The 15,797-nt window shown below is 49.7% G+C and overlaps 1 protein-coding gene across 1 annotated transcript in view; it reads right to left on the bottom strand.

Moving 5' to 3' along the window:
* Nucleotides 1-8,169: 8,169 nt before the first annotated feature.
* GCN1 (GCN1 activator of EIF2AK4) overlaps nucleotides 8,170-15,797 on the bottom strand; it is a 59,674-nt gene continuing 52,046 nt past the window's right edge. Inside the window, exons 52-58 of the mRNA XM_030335956.1 lie at nucleotides 15,049-15,242; nucleotides 14,792-14,906; nucleotides 12,592-12,688; nucleotides 12,101-12,249; nucleotides 11,471-11,578; nucleotides 9,395-9,613; nucleotides 8,170-8,877 (exon numbers count right to left, since the gene is read on the bottom strand). Of these exons, the coding sequence (XP_030191816.1) occupies nucleotides 8,752-8,877; nucleotides 9,395-9,613; nucleotides 11,471-11,578; nucleotides 12,101-12,249; nucleotides 12,592-12,688; nucleotides 14,792-14,906; nucleotides 15,049-15,242 (1,008 nt within the window). The 3' untranslated portion in view covers nucleotides 8,170-8,751. The remainder of the gene's footprint in view (nucleotides 8,878-9,394; nucleotides 9,614-11,470; nucleotides 11,579-12,100; nucleotides 12,250-12,591; nucleotides 12,689-14,791; nucleotides 14,907-15,048; nucleotides 15,243-15,797) is intronic.

Raw genomic sequence — 15,797 nt, 5'->3', positions numbered from 1 at the left:
CCTCACAGTTAACTCTTGTTAATAAGTTCCTTGGACACCTTAAAGTGCTTAAGAACTATTTGTTGAACTAATAAATGTCTTTCAATGAATTTTCTGTGCCTGTGCAAACACATACATGTATGTACATTGCCTTTTTAACAATATGCTTGGACGTTCTGTCATTTAACAACCGCGTGGTATGGTACGCGGTCATAGGGTTGTACTTTAACCACTCTGCTATTGATAGGCATTCATGTTGTTTGTAATGTTTTATGTAAACAATGTTGCAGGGAAGATCCTTGAACAGCTCATGGAGCGTCATACTCCAGTTTTGAGGGTTCTTTCCAGGAGCTAAGAATCGAGTGTGGTGATGTCAGAAAAACATGGGCTTGGAATCTGAAGGTACTACCTGGGAGAGGAATTACTTCATATGACCATTTAAAAGGGGTCCTTGGGGGCACGTGGGTGGCTCAGTCAGTTGAGCCTCAGTCTCTTGATTTCAGCTCACGTCATGATCTTGGTTCATGGGTTCAAGCCCTGCTGTCAGCACAGAGCCTGCTTGAGATTCTCCCTCTCAAACTTTAAAAAATTATTTTTAAAAAGTGATCTTTCTTGGTCTAGGAGAGGTTAGTGGGATCCCCTTTGATTCAGCAGTTCTAAGAAATACAAGGGAAGACGAGAGTGTCTGTGTAGCTACCAGGCAAGCACACTCAACCCTGACCAGCCACTGAGGCAGGAGGCCACTCCAGCTCATCTTCTCAACCTGCTCTGGAGTCAGAGGGACTTTGGTTCAAGTGCCACACCCAACATGGGGCTTGAACTCACAACCCTGAGATCAAGAGTCGCATGTTCTGCCAATTGAGCCAGCCAGGTGCCCCCAAATGCTAACTTTGAAATCCTGGCTCTGTCCCTTAAAAGCTTTCAGATTTGGGATAAGTCACATCACATCTCGGAGCCCGTTTCCTCACAGAATAGTTGTGAGGATTAGAGGGGTTTGTAGATTACCTGGTACATACAGGCATTCGATAAACAGCAACTGATACCGTTAGCCACGGTCATTTTGCACTGGCTCGTTCATACTTTCAGCTGTTTCCTATTGTAGATACCTGTTGCACACATTTCCAAGGCAGCCTCTCGATACCAGGCTACAGGATACTTTTACTCAAAAGTAGAGCAGAGTTGGCCATTGTGAAGACCAGATTCCTGACTTGCCTGCACGTGTCTTCTGGAAAGGAACAGGCATTAATTCATTTAATCAGTAACTAATGAATGCTTACTACTTACTATATGCTACAGGTTATAGAATAGAGCCTTTTTTCTCCAGGAGCTGTCTTATCAGAGGTAAGACATACTCCTAAGGAATTAAAAATACAAGACAATGCAATAGATAAAACAGCTGTCAAATAAGCAGTCTAGACTTCAGAGGAACAGAGCTATCACTTTTAGCTAGAATGATGGAGAAGAGATTTCATTATAAAGGTTTCATGATGGAATTGGAACTTACAAGCCTTGAATGATAGGTGTATTTAGACAGCCGCTGTCACCGCCTGTGAGAATCATCAATTTTGGCTTTGAGAGAGAATTCCCTATAGGCCAGGATATGTGCCTGGTGTCCCCAAATTATTTCCTCTACAAATAACGTTTTACATTTATTTAAACTACAATTCAGCAGGGGCACCTCGGTGGCTCAGTCAGTTAAGCATCCGACATGGTTTTGGCTCAGGTCATGAGGTGGAGCCCCGTTTCGCACTCTGTGCTGGCAGTGCAGAGCCTGCTTGGGATTCTCTCTCCATCTCTGTCTGCCCCTCCTGCTGCTCTCTCTCTCTCCCTCAAAACAAAACGAAACGACACAAAATGCTCCACTACATACGATCCAGCTTTGTTCTGGTAGGGAGCTAGGTAGGTAGGTAGGTAGAGTTAGGTAGAAAGGGACAGAGAGAAAGGAAGAGAGAGAAAGAAACTATATATGAACATGGATCTTAACTGTGGGGACCTGAGGTAGCATCAGTATGCACCGATGAGAAACTTGGTTCCGCTGTTCTGAATAGCCAGTTTACAGATGAGCTTTTGCGAGGCCACCTGTTTTGCACAGTAGTCTGGTGCAAGCATGCACGGTGGATTTCTGCTGCTGAGATTTCAGGGAGGTTACTGCTGAAGCCCAGGTGTGCAGCAACAGCAGGAAGGGACAGATGCAAAGGACAATATGCAAACATCAACCAGACAAAGCAGCATTGCAACCAAAAAAAAAAAAAAAAATCACAGAACTTAACCTGGCAACTGGAGTCAGGTGCTAATTCAGAAAACACTTGCGTGCCTACTAGGTGCCAGGCACTGTGCTGGCACCGAGGGCACAACATGAGCCAAACAAGGCCCATCCTCATGGAGCTTACGATACAATAGGGCAAGACAAGTTGTTCCCTCCTTCAGCACATGTCTGAGAGCTTCCCTGTACCAGGCACTGACATAGGGGAAGCGACAGCAATAAATTAAACTTTAAAACCCCTGCTTTCATGGAGGTGACATTCTGGTAGGGAATACAAATATGTGTCTGGAGACAAAGGAAGAGTGGGGACAGCAGCAGACAGAGGCTCACGGGAACAGAGTGACACCATGGAGTGGGCAGGTGTGCTCCTTGGTCAAGAGGTTGGGCAGTGAATGAAAAGACGGTGGTGGTGGTGGTGGTGGTGGTGATGGCGGTGGGAACAGCAGCGTTGAGTGAAGTTTTTCAGGGTCACAGAAGCAGAGGATAGGCAGACAGGCGTGAGGATTGGGTAGTAAGGGGTAAACGTGGGCTAAAGGCACTACAGGAGAGGCAGGAAGTGTGTCACCAATGGGAAGGCTGGGAGGATAAGGAAGAGGGGACCTGGAGCCAGAGGCCTTGTGGCAGCCAGCGGTGACCCCGGGGAGCAGCACGAGAGATGAAGGTCTGTGGGGCAGAGGTCTGGAGGGACCTGGCTGGTCAGCAACGGAATCTAAAGTTGCTGACACAGGTGGTGAGGGAGGCAGACATGTTCCATGGTGTAAATAGGTAAAAGCAGGTGGCAAGTGAGAATTCAGAGCAGGCAGGTGGACTGAACGCCAGGGGCTTTAAAGAAGCCAAGATGGGACACTTCCAACACACTGGTCCCAGGGGGAAGGAATAAAGAGAATTTTGATGGAACTGGAAATCAGCCTCGATTTCTTGCCTACATGCTCGATACCATACTGTAAGACTTCGCAGTGGCCAAGACCAAGTGAACATTAAGTTCCTTGGTTGCAGGGGCCATCCCGGTGTTCTCCGGGACCTAGCATATGGCAGGCACTGGTGTCTGTGGCATTAAAGTGAAGCCACACAGAGATCTGGCAAGTTGGAAGGAACATCAGAAACAACGTAGCTAGGGGCGCCTGGGTGGCTCAGTTGGTTAGGCGTCCGACTTCGGCCTAGGTCATGATCTCACAGTTTGTGAGTTTGAGCCCTACGTCGGGCTCTGTGCTGACACCTCAGAGCCTGGGGCCTGCTTCGGATTCTGTGTCTCCTCCTCTCCCCCCCCACCCCCCGCCCCGCACTTGTGCTCTGTCTCTATCAAGAATAAATAAATGCAAAAATATATATTAAAAAAAAAAGAAACAATGTAGCTAAACTCTCTTGTGTTCGCTTTCTGTGGGGTGTGGACCAATTTTGGGGGTCTGTCACAAGAACTACAGGGTCAATCCCCAACCCACCCAACCAAACACTTCAGTAGGATTTCTCTCCCCTCATCGTTTATATTAGATTAGTGGTTTTCTTTCTTTTTTATTTAACGTTTATTTTGAGAGAGAGAGAGAGAACATGAGCGGGGAAGGGGCAGAGAGATGGAGACAGAGGATGCAGAACATCATGACCTAATCCGAAACCAGGAGTTGGTTACTTAACCAACTGAGCCACCCTAATGCCCCCTAGATCAGTGTTGTTGTTGTTGTTTTAATTTTTAATGTTTATTTGTTTTTGACAGAGAGAGAGCATGAGCAGGGGAGGGGCAAAGAGAGAGGGAGACACAGAATCCGAAGCAGGCTCCAGGCTCTGAGCTGTGAGCACAGAGCCCGAAGCGGGGCTCGAACTCACAGGCCGTGAGGTCATGACCTGAGCCGAAGTCGGACGCTCAACCGACTGAGCCACCCAGACGCCCAATTGGTGGTTTTTGAAGTGTGGCCTGGGGACCCCCGGGGCTCCCTGAGACCCTTTCAAAGAATCTGCAGTGAAAACATTTTCTCTTAATACCAAGATGTTACTTGCTTTTTCCACTCTCGTTCTTACCCAGTGGAGGTTTCCAGAGAGCCTACGTGACATGTGACATCACAATAGCTTGAATGCAGGAGCAGACATGAAAATCCAGACATTAAAGACATGTGAAGAATGTAAAACAAAGCTTCTCTCCTCACTAAAATGGCTTTTGTTTTGGAAAACTTTGTTATATTTGTTATGGTTACTTATGGTAACACGTAACGGGTTTATTATTTTTAAAGGAGTACAACTTACAAAGTTGACCAGTTTAGATGTGTATGGTGGTAAATATCAATAAGGAAGAGATACATACGCAAGAGCTCTTTGGGGTGTATACTTTCAAAGTGTAAAGAGTTCCTGAGGCCAAGATATTTGAGAAATGCTGGATTAGATACTGCTACACCCCGGCTTCCCACCCCCTTTACGGGAGTCCAAATGGTAAGAAGGCTCGAATCCTGCTTACGACCAGCTTATGCCATCTCAACCAGAGAAACTGGGTCTCAGAAGAGCATCAAAAGGTGACTGGTGTATTGCATGTGGACACACACAGGAGTGTCACACAGAAATCCCACAGAGGGAGTAATCCTTGGACCAGTTTTTCCAGTTTCCTGAGCTTCATTAACACCAAGACTATCCTTCCACCAGACAGGCTGCAGGGAACCCTCCTAATACAACTGAGGGGCAGCTGGGAAACACCCAATGAAAATAACTGGGCTCCATCTCTTATGAAGAGTAAAACCCAGTCACTCCACAGAACTACATGCCAACAACTTGCCTAGTTTCTTTTGCTGATGGCCCTGGGGCCTGGTGACCCAACTATCAAGAAACAGGTTTTTCCCAGTTCTGCAGCCAACTGGCCACATGTACCTCCACTTTCCTCCTCATAAAACAAGGACCAGTCCCTTCTGGCCTCCCACACACCGCTCTAACGACGACAGTAGAGGGCTATCTTGCCCGGGCACCCTGGAGACCCCGTCCCCGTATGGACACGCTCCTCACTCGGCATCTTACACATCCAAACACAGCGGTCATCGCTTCTCAAAAAGAATTTGATTTTTAAGTTCATAAGCTTTTTAAAACTTCGGGCTCACAAAGTTAACACAGCATCTGCCGACTCCAGCCCCAGCAGGAACTCCTGAACAAGAGCTCAGGACTTGTGACACGCCACTGGGGTAACAGCGCCTATGGCTCAGTCCTTTCCCATTGACATCCCCCATTTCTCTCTTACCCACCAAGCAAGTACCTCCCGTGTGCCTGGCCTCATGGAGCATGCTATCTCGCTCACTGCAGACAAGCCTGTGACTGTCCTTGTCACTGTACAGATGAGGACATGTGGGTTCAGGTAAAGCAACGTGCTCTGGGCCACCCGACTTAACATTAAGTGAAGGGTCAAACCTGCCTTGATGAGTTCACACAGCTCCACAAGAGAACACCATACAGCACGAAAGCACTGCCTGCATTTCCTTGAAAACATTTTAGAACCTAGATGTTTTTTGAGGCTCTTCCTGTTTCACCCTATTGTTCTCATTCAGAAAGGCTTGAAGCAATTTACCACATGTCCACACACAACCATACTTAGAGAAACATTCCTAACCACCAATCTTGTTTCAGAATCTGTGCTCGGCAAAACGGGGTCTTCAAATCCCTGCAAACAGAAGGTCCTGCAGGTCCCTTGCCCCTCTCCCGAGCTGGCATCACAGCAGTGAGCCAGAACTTACCTGTACATTTGGTGCCTAGGTCTGTAAAGCATGTCATTCTCTCCCCACATTTTAAACTAATCTCGATGCCCATGATTCCAGAGGTGCCTGGAATCAGGTGAAGGGGTGAGAGGCTCGGTTTAGTTTTCCCTGGGTTAGCTCAGGGCATGTCTTTCAGACACGTGAAGAGAAACATCGGAGTCTCCTCCTTCGAGATCGCTGAAAGTCTTAGAAAATAGCTGTCTTTCCTAAAGCAAGTGTCCTGTGAATGGGGTGAGGTACTGACCAGCCAGCAGGGCATCCAGGTAGAGCCCTGGGCCAATCACCCAGAGCCACTCAGCCACTGTTGGCCGTGTGGGCCAAGACGTGAAGGGGCTGAAGGCCCTGCTACAAAGAAGAGAAAATGCTTGTACCTAACTAACCATCACAGAAGAGAGAAGCCAAGAATATCTGCTCTGGGGACAAACTGCCATTTATTAGCCATAGATCCCAGGGGAATGACTTCTCTCCCTAAATTCCTTCCTCTGGAAAACAGTAACCACAAGAGAACCTACTTCATGGGTTGAAGAGATTAAATGAAAAAAATGCCAAATGTCATCAGTGATAATCACTATTATAACATTGAGAACAAGAGATTCTTAGAGCTTCTATCCCAAATACCTCATTTTACAGATGAGAAAACTGGCCCAGAGAAGTCCGACGGCTTGCCCAAGGTGAAATAGCTTTACCAACCACCAGGGCAAATAGTTTTGCTTCTCTGCTGCCAAGCTCCACTTCCTTCGGGATGTCCAGGGCTGCTGTTTCTAGGACTGCTAGGCCTCCCTCCAGGTCGAGAGGGTCTTCTGTGCCTGCTCCACTGTCCTGTGACAGCCCTTCGAGGCTCATTTCCCAGGAACCCACGCCCTCCCTGCAGACTCAGGGAATGCAATTCAACATGCTCCGGGAGCCTTTGAGTCATCTCTGTCTGTGAATCAACCTCCATCCATCCATCCTGAACAGAGAGATCTCATCCTCCTCCAGTTTCTGCAACAGAACCTGGTGTTTTTCCTTTGGATTTTGCTTACTGAGTGTCTTCCACCTCTAAGTACATCAGATTTCCCTCCCAGTTTCATACTGGGGGCTGAACGTCTGAGATGGACATAAGCATCTATTCTGAGATCCTGGAGGAAACGCTGAAGACTATTCCTCAGGGGCTTACCAGAGCTTTTCCAGCCACACCCCCCTCACACAGAAACTTCATCTGCCTCGCCAGAGCTAACTGGCAGAGGTGACCACATGTGCACACAGCTTGCTGGACATACGCCCCAGGGAACTGAGAGGACACTGCTGACCATCTGAATCCCAGAAGCAGGGAACAGTTCCCATGGCTACCAAAAGCTGCACCCATTGGCTGCTTTGGCTATTGGGACGGACTCAGCCGACCTCTCAAGGTCCCCTGCCGCCCTGGGAGTCTACAATTACATTGAGCCAGCTGAGACCATGCCTGCTACAATAGGAAGTCCTATGACATATAAGGCTCAGGCATAGAAAGCAAGGTTTTCATCAGAAGTATCTCAGAGGTCACCTTGTCTTATTTATCAGAAGTGCTGAGTCACAGGGCTACTTTCTACCTTTGCTGCATTAATAAGCCAAGCCTTGCTTTTTTTGATAGAACACTTTAGACTTTTTACAAAATGAGCTCGCCACCACATTTAATCTTCCTTTCTTTTACAGCTCTGACCAGTAATTTCGGTAGAGGTTTATTCCATACTGTGACCAGGGACACAGCCCAGAAAAACTTGCGTCACTGGGCCCAGAAGGGCGTGCTCCGTCAGACAGGACATGTGGATCACGAGCCTTCTAAGAACCAGGAGGAAGGAAGTCATTCATAAAGGAGACAGATGCTGAACTGCAACTTTTCTTTCCTTCGGCAAGTCCTCTAACTACAGCAATGTGGTTCTTTCTTACTCCGCAGAAGGGATGGACTTCTCTTTAACACTTGACTACCAGAAGCTCCCCCACCTTTCTGAGTCAGGACAGAACAGGCAAGTGGCCAATTCAACCCCTGCCTTCTCTATGCTCAGTGAAATCACGGGACCCAACCTCAGGACAGAGAAGTGCATAAATCTCTACGAGACTTCCAAGAGCAGGAGAGATGCCCAAGAGTCAGAATGCTGCCGGTGCTCACAAGAGCGTTGCAAGTGTCACCTTATTCCTGATGCACAAAGCTTCATGTTTAATGGATGCCTGGAGATTTTTATAAATCTGCTTGTATCGAGATTAAATCAAAGCCTTTATTAAAACATTCCTCCTTCAAACAACCTGCATTTAAACCAATACCCCTCCCCGACTTGTGAATTGCCAGGGCATTGCGAGTATGTCATGTTCACCTGACAGGGGTCAGATCCAATCGGGCCACACAACATGGCAAAGCCACGCCAAGACACAGCACACCAGGCCGACCTCCACGGTTCAGTGCCCCACTCAGGATCTAGGCAAAGGCTAGTAGCACTGGCTCCCGAAGCAGAACTCAAGCACAGGAGAAGAGGATCCAGAAGTCTGACCCCACCTGTTCCAGACCCAGCCATGCTCAGCCGGATGATCAGCTCTTGGCTACCACTTGGTGTGGCTCACACATGTGCTTTTGTCTCTTCTCCAAAGAAAAGGGTGAGAGATGGAGGAGGCAATTTTCAGTTGTGTGTGGGTTTGATTTAAGGCTTTGGCTGTGGTCTGTTGAAATATTAAAATACTTTCTGGGAACGCCATCTCCTAAGCTCCCCATCGGAACAAACGTATTTTCAAAAATGAAAACATTGAACAAAGAGGTGGAGCCCGGGGGGGCGGGGCCTGGGCCTATCAGGTCAGGATGGTGTCGTCCACCTGCTCTGTGGAGTCGGCCTGGCTGGCCAGCTTCTTCAGGGACCTTCGGTTGCACTCATTCAGCACCTCCAAACTGGCCACGTCCAGGATCTTGGAGAGGGCCTGTGGGGAAGATGGAAATGAGGAGACATAGTCAGAAAATACAGCTTCAGGTTTCTCCAAGCCAAGGCAAAAATGAACATTAACCTCAGAAATGGCACTGCTGTGGACTCCGGCAAAATAAGGGAGTCCGATGGATCCCTGGGAAGCCAAGAAAACCACACCTCATGCTTTTCATGTGCTGAGGCGGGGAGTGGAAGGGCTTTCAGTGCTCTAAATATGGTGGGGAGAGGAGTGCATGAACAGGGCTCCCTCCTGGGATCCGTTCCACACGTTCAGATGCCAAGTGAGACTTTATTTGGATTTCTCCAAAACAGGGCTCTGTTGCCGAAAGAAGCCTGAACACCACAGGAACAGAGATGTTTTCGGGCACTAGACCAGTCACCTGACCACAATCTGCCTCTCAACACTCAGCATATGAGGTGGTGGAATATGATGCTTAAAGACTACCACGCAGTAGAGCCGTGTGCCGAGCACCCACAGCAGGCCCTGAAGGGACACCCCAGTCCCAGGCTCCCACCTGAAACACCTCTTCGCCCTGCCGCATCTTGAGGAGGTTGACGATCGCCTGGTCACTGTAGGCTCTCACGACAGTGTTTTTATCCTTGGTGTTGTCGAGAAGAGCCTTTAGGATAGGTTTGATGGCCTGGGGGTCCAGGGGAGGCAGCGGGTCCTTGTTGGCCCACCAGATCATCTTCTCAGCCACGAGCCTGATGTCACTGGATGGGTTCTGCAGACACTAAGAAGACCATAAGCTTTTAGTTAGGCACATCCAATCTGTTTTTCAAGGAAGCCCAAATTTCTGCCCTGACATTCCCTCTTCATCCAGAAACTGACCCCAATGCTTGCTTCCAATGGCTTCCTTTCCCATCTTGGGGGGGGGGGGGGGGGGGCAGTGACAGGTTCTGACTCAGCCCATCTCCTTCTCCCACCTCATCTCATGCTACTCTCTCCCTTTTTCTCACTACTCTTGGTCCACGCAGGGCTATCACTTCCTCGGGGACACCAAGCTCCTTCCCGCCTTCGGGCCTCCGCCCTGACTGGTCCCACAACCTGGGATGTGCCTGCCCGGGGGTCCTCACATGGTTGGCTCCTTCTCCTCCTACAGGCCTCAGCTCAAGTGTCAGCCCATAGAGGTCTCCCATAACAACCCTCTCTAAATTAGGGCCCTCCTCATCCCCATAGGCTTTTTGTGTACCTCCAACTCTACAGATCTTGTCTGCTCCATGCACCTCTATGCCTTGAGGGTCTAGCCCAGCGAGGTACACAGAGGATCTTCAGTAAACAAACACTGATGAACAGCTGCATGCAAGGTGATGCTGTTACATGGGCTCAATCTAACAGGGGCCCTGAGAACTCTCAGCAGGGCTGCAGGCGTCTGCAGGATGGGGCAATCCCCCTCTGGAACCTCACTATTCAAATTGAGGTCCACACACCAGCAGCACTGATACCGCCCAGGAACTGGTTACAAAGGCAGAGTCTCAGACTTAGCCACACCTCTAAAAATGCAGATTCTTGCTCTGATTTGTGTGCACAATTTCTGAAAAGCTTGCTTTATTACACAGGCAGCAGGGTCCCCAGTGTCCAGCTCCCAGGCTTTCCTAATTGACACCTTGCAGCCACCACAATAACAATAATAAGCACCATGCCAGCTAAAAGGAGGCAGGGAAGAAAAGACTTACTAAGATTTGAACCCAGCACGAATTCGGGCCCTGCGTCAGGCTCTGTGCTGACAGCTCAGAGCCTGGAACCTGCTTCACATCTTGTGTTTCCCTCTCTCTCTGCCCCTCCCCCACTCATACTCTCTCTTCACTCTCAAAAATAAACATTAAAAAAAAAAAAAAAAAAAAGGTTTGAACCCAGGTCTGTCCCAAATTTTACTAAATCCAGATGCCTGGAAGGAATACCTCAGATAGTGGTTCTTAAAGTCTTATGTGCAAAATATATAAACAGCTCTCAAAACTTCAGTATTAGGAAAGAAAAAACACAATTTTAAGAACAGCAAAAGACATCAATAAACACTCTACCAAGTGAATGTGGGGATGGCTAATAAGCACATAAAAATTATTCTACATCAGGGCGTCTGGGTGGCTCAGTGGGTTGAGTGTCTGACTTGATTTTAGCTCAGGTCTTGATTTCACAGTTGCAAAATCAAGCCCCAAATCAGGCTCCATGCGAGGCACGGAGTCTGCTTAAGATTCTCTCTCTCCCCAGCTCTGCCCCTCCCCTACTCGCACTCAAAAAAAAAATTGTTCTACATCATTAGCCATAAACAAATGCAAACTAAACCACAATATGATACTATAGTACACTTTTGAGAAAGGATAAAATTAAAACAAAAAAAAAAGTTAAAAAAAAAAACAACAAAATAGTGATTCTTAATTTGATTTGGGGTTACAGGTCTACTTGAGAATCTGACAAGTCAGGCACTCTTCCGGAGGAAAAAAGCACACAGAATCACTTTGTGTTCCACTCCCAAGGGTTCAGAGACCTCCCAGAGCTCTCCGCAGAGAACTCCTAGAACACAGTCAGATAGCACACTTCCAGTGTTCTTTGGACATGGGTCCTTCTCACAAGCCAGGCTGCCCCTACTCACCTTAATGAACAGGCTGGAGAGTTTGGCTGGCAAGTGTCCTCCCCCTGTCTCGATGTGATGCTTCATCAGGAATCCCATGCCCCGGATCCCGCTCACTGCGATGGGGATCTGTGGGGACAGGAAAGAGCTGGATGGCACAGCACCCTGCCCCTTCCTCGGAGCAGCAGGGCCAGGCTCTGTCTCATCCCCAGGAACCTCCAGGACACTGGCCCCTCATATAAGCACCCCTGCTATACACACACACACACACACACAACTTCACATCCAAGACTCTTTGACAGCTTTCTTGCAGACAGCTTTCTTTGCTTCCTGGCTATGAAGCAAACAAAGCCTGTGTGCACTGCTTCCCACGAACAGGGTTCAGAGAGCTTCTGACATGGAAGGGACCTCCAGACACTCCTACTTAAACTCCTCATTGTTTACAGATGACAGAACTGAGGCCCAGGGAGACCAAGTAGTGGTCCAAGGCCACAGAAAGTTACTGGCAAAGGCAAAATTTGAACCCAGGCCTCTCACCGCCCAGTCTGCAGTAGAGCCCCTCCCCCGCCCCTTGTGCAGTGTCAGCAAGGATACAGCTGTGGAATTTGGGCTAGGGAGGGGGAGAGGGGTGTGGCTGCCCCAAAGCCTTACCCTGTCTGCCATGGCATTGCTGAGGATCATGTCCTGAACTTCACTGCTATACCTGCCCGCACAGAGTCTGCCGGGAGCCACGTTCACAGCCACAGACAGTGCCAGGCTCCGTCCATGCCGAACCATCCAGTCAATGCCAGACACATCCGCTGAGTGGAAGGACACAACCGGGTCAACCTGCACTTTACACTACGCCCCTACCAGCCATGCAGCCCCCAGGCCTACCCAACCTAAGCCCAATGGAAATCCCAGTCCACTGCACACGGACCGCCCTGCCCAATGTGGCACGTTATGAAGAGGTCTCTCTCAAGCTGCTTCAGACTCGCAGCCACGTTCCCCGAGCAGAGACGTAAGGGACTATAGGACCACTGGAAACTCCATTTTGTTTTAAGAGCTGGATTCCCCAAGGAGAGACTAGCTGCCAGAAGACCCCCCCGAGGGAAAGGGGAGACAAGGCCCTGCAGGGGGTCCCCAGTGCACAGGAGACCTACCCAGCAAGCACTGCTGAAGGACAGCGCTCAGCTCCTCTTCAGTCAGAAAGGCACACAGCTCGCCCAGGCAGCCGGCCGAGGAGATGCGAGTGTTGTCCTGACAGAGCACAGAAGGGAGCAAAAGCCGGCGTGAGCTGCACCACCAGCTGCAAGGTCAGTGGGGCCAGCAACTGCCCAGGATGGAGGGCAGGGGAGAAGGCAGAACGAGGCAATTCCAGACTCCTGTCCCCACTCCAGGCACGTGCGCTCCTGCTGCCAGAGCGGGACTGCCATTCATGGCAGCCGCCACTGGGCGTGGAGCGAACAACCACACACCCAGCACTTCTCTCAATTATAGAAAACTCCAGTGTGCGTGCATATGGTAATCATCATCACAATGGCAATAATACCCGTATTTACGTAGCACCTCTCTTCTTAGAAAGTCAGAACATTTTCCGCGTATTATCTCAATTACTATCAACAGCTCTGGGAGGCAGCGAGGGGCGGCCCCTGCCCACATCACTGGACGTCAGCTAGAGAACTGCTCTGAGCTCCTTTCCTTCCAGCCCCGCTCCCCTGCCAACCTTGTGTGTCATCTTGTGTCCAGAGCGACACCCTGGAATCTCTCTACTGTGTCAGTGCCCTAGCACCACCTCCCTTATTCAGGTTTGTCCTAGGAAGTCAGAATGAAGCCACTAATCAACCTAAGGAGGACAAGCAAAAGCTGAGCATTTTCTGTCAAAATCAAAGCCAGATACACAACCTGCTCCCTGCTGCTCCTCCCTAGCCAACTAATCACGGGATAGCAAGGGAGTGGATTTTTAAGATACATACTATGTTATTAGTAAGTGCCAATCTGATGTGCACACAGACCACAAACCAACCCACCAACCAAGGACTAATGACCTGCTGAGTGGCTAATGCCAGACTGGCACCCTGGTTAGCCACCATTGATCCAGGGGAAGCTCTGAGTTGGGGGGAAGATGGTCTGACCACTGTTTGCACCTCTGAGCTCCAGGCAGAAGCCCAGGTGCCAAGCAAGGCTAAAGCTGGCTCTCTCTGACGCCCACTCTCTCCAACAGGATCTATTTTAAGCTCCACTGTGGTGAAATGCAAATTGGCCTAAATACTAACTTTTGCTTGCACTGGGCATGGCCCTGTAAAAACCCTCACAGAGAAGGGGGGGGGCTCTAGTCAGGGAGCAGCAGTTGGAATGAGGCCAGATTTCCACAGCCATGGTAAGCCCAGCAGCAACAAGGGCTGGCCCCACTGAGTGCGCTACAAGTGCAAACCATGTGAACCCACAGGCTCAGTCCAGAGATTAACCCCACAACAGAGGGCTGTCAGAGGAGAAAGAGAAAATTCTTATCTAGACTCAGTCGCTGGGCAGCCAACGAGTACTTAACACACGCTTCCAGGCTGGGGAAGGAAGGGCCGTGCTGGAACGGAGACAGCACCGGGGGTCCCAAAGCTCAGACTGTGGCTGACTCCACCTTGCTAGGGCATGGCCCCAGGCAAGTCTCACCCTCTCCAACAGTGCTAAGACCTCCGACCTGGTGTCCCAGACACCAGATGCCAAATTTCCTTTTTATCTTATTTAAGGTGAGAGAGAGAGAAAGAGAGAGAGAGAGAAAAGGCAGGAGAGAGGCAGAGAGAGAGATCATCCCAAGCAGGCTACAAACTGTCAGAGTAGAGCCCGAAGCAGGGCTTGAACTCACAAACCGTGAGATCATGACCTGAGCCAAATAAAGAGTTGGATGTTTAACCAACTGAGCCACCCAGGCACCCTCCCAGATGCCAAATTTCTTAAGGGCTGTGACCATGCTTGCTTCACCTCTGCGAAAGACCCTTTGTCTCAGCAAATGTTTCCTGAACCAATAAACGAATGTCTTCATTTTACACACAGGGAAAGGAAAGGCAGAGAGGGAAAGTGGCTCGTTTAAGATTACATGGTAAGTTCACAAGAGCTCCTTACTTTCCTTACTGTGAAAACCTTACCTTCCTTATCTGTGAAACAGAACAACCAATACCAACACTACCCGCCCTGTCTCCCTCACAACCAAATGCCTGTTAAACCATCAAGAGTGATAGGAGCATCAGGAATGATTATTACCAATGAGCAGGCAGCAGTTCTTCTAACACAAAACAGACATGTCGACCAAAGCAAAGAGAAGGGGAACCAGTAGAGCCCACCAGCCCGGCCATCCACCTGCAGCCATACCTCGTCGTGTCCCAGCATGCTCAGCAGGAGCGAGACAATGTTTTTCCGGATGACCACGTCCACTTTGGCCCCTGCTCCCTGAATCACAAACCTCAGGGCCTGCAGCATGGTGTCCCTACAGAACCAACGCATCCAACTTAAACCCCTCGCTCTTCTTCACCACTGCTCCCTCCCACACAGGCCCAGCCCGGCCCCAGGAGGCTTCAGCATCCGCCTGGCCTCCTCACAGCCACAACACTGCCCCAGCAGCACCTCACCTGACACCTGGGTCTTCCATGACACGGATTCCATTCAATAGCTCTGTGAAGAGGGGGTCCACCTTGATGTGGATGGAGATGAGTTTCCCCAGAGCATCAGCAGCCTTCAGGCGTACCCCCCGGTTGGAGTCCTGCAGGGCTTTGGTGAAAGTGGTCTGCAGCTGGGGCAGGAATGGCTTCAGGGCAATCCCGACCTGTTTGAGAAACCCACATAAGAAACTACGGGTGTGGTGGAGTCCAAGGCCACAGTGTGCGACAGATACGAAATCAATCAGAAACCACCATGAGCTCTTGCACACAGGCTAGGAGTAGATACTCCCGCAGAGAGGGCAGCCAGCACGGACAGGTCCTGCTCAGCCCCGCTATCACCACCTCCAAGGGAGCCACTGGTTGGCTTAAGTGGAGACCAGTCCACACGGACAAGCAACTTGAAACCTCTATCTCCAAATACATGAAAGAGCAGTGCAGGTGACGGCTGTCAGCCCCACCGAAGGCCTGTTCCAATGCCAAGACAGGGCAACGGACCAGGTGTGTAAGGGCAGGTATCATCTTCTGAGCAATAGATATGCAAGCTGAGCACTGACACTGAGCCCTAAGAACAATCCTATGAAACAAATGACCTCAGAAAGTCACCCCTCCCAAGAATGAACATTTACTTCTTCCTAAATGGGAAAAATCAAAGCAGCTGTTTGGAAGTGTGAAAATACTGGGGTCAGGGGCTGCAGGCTGCTGGGAGGCACACCATGGAG

The sequence above is a fragment of the Lynx canadensis genome, chromosome D3, assembly GCF_007474595.2.
Source record: "Lynx canadensis isolate LIC74 chromosome D3, mLynCan4.pri.v2, whole genome shotgun sequence".
In the NCBI taxonomy this organism is placed as follows: domain Eukaryota; kingdom Metazoa; phylum Chordata; class Mammalia; order Carnivora; family Felidae; genus Lynx; species Lynx canadensis.
The sequence above is the reverse complement of the archived record's forward strand: the minus strand, read 5'-3'. Positions and strand labels throughout refer to the sequence as shown.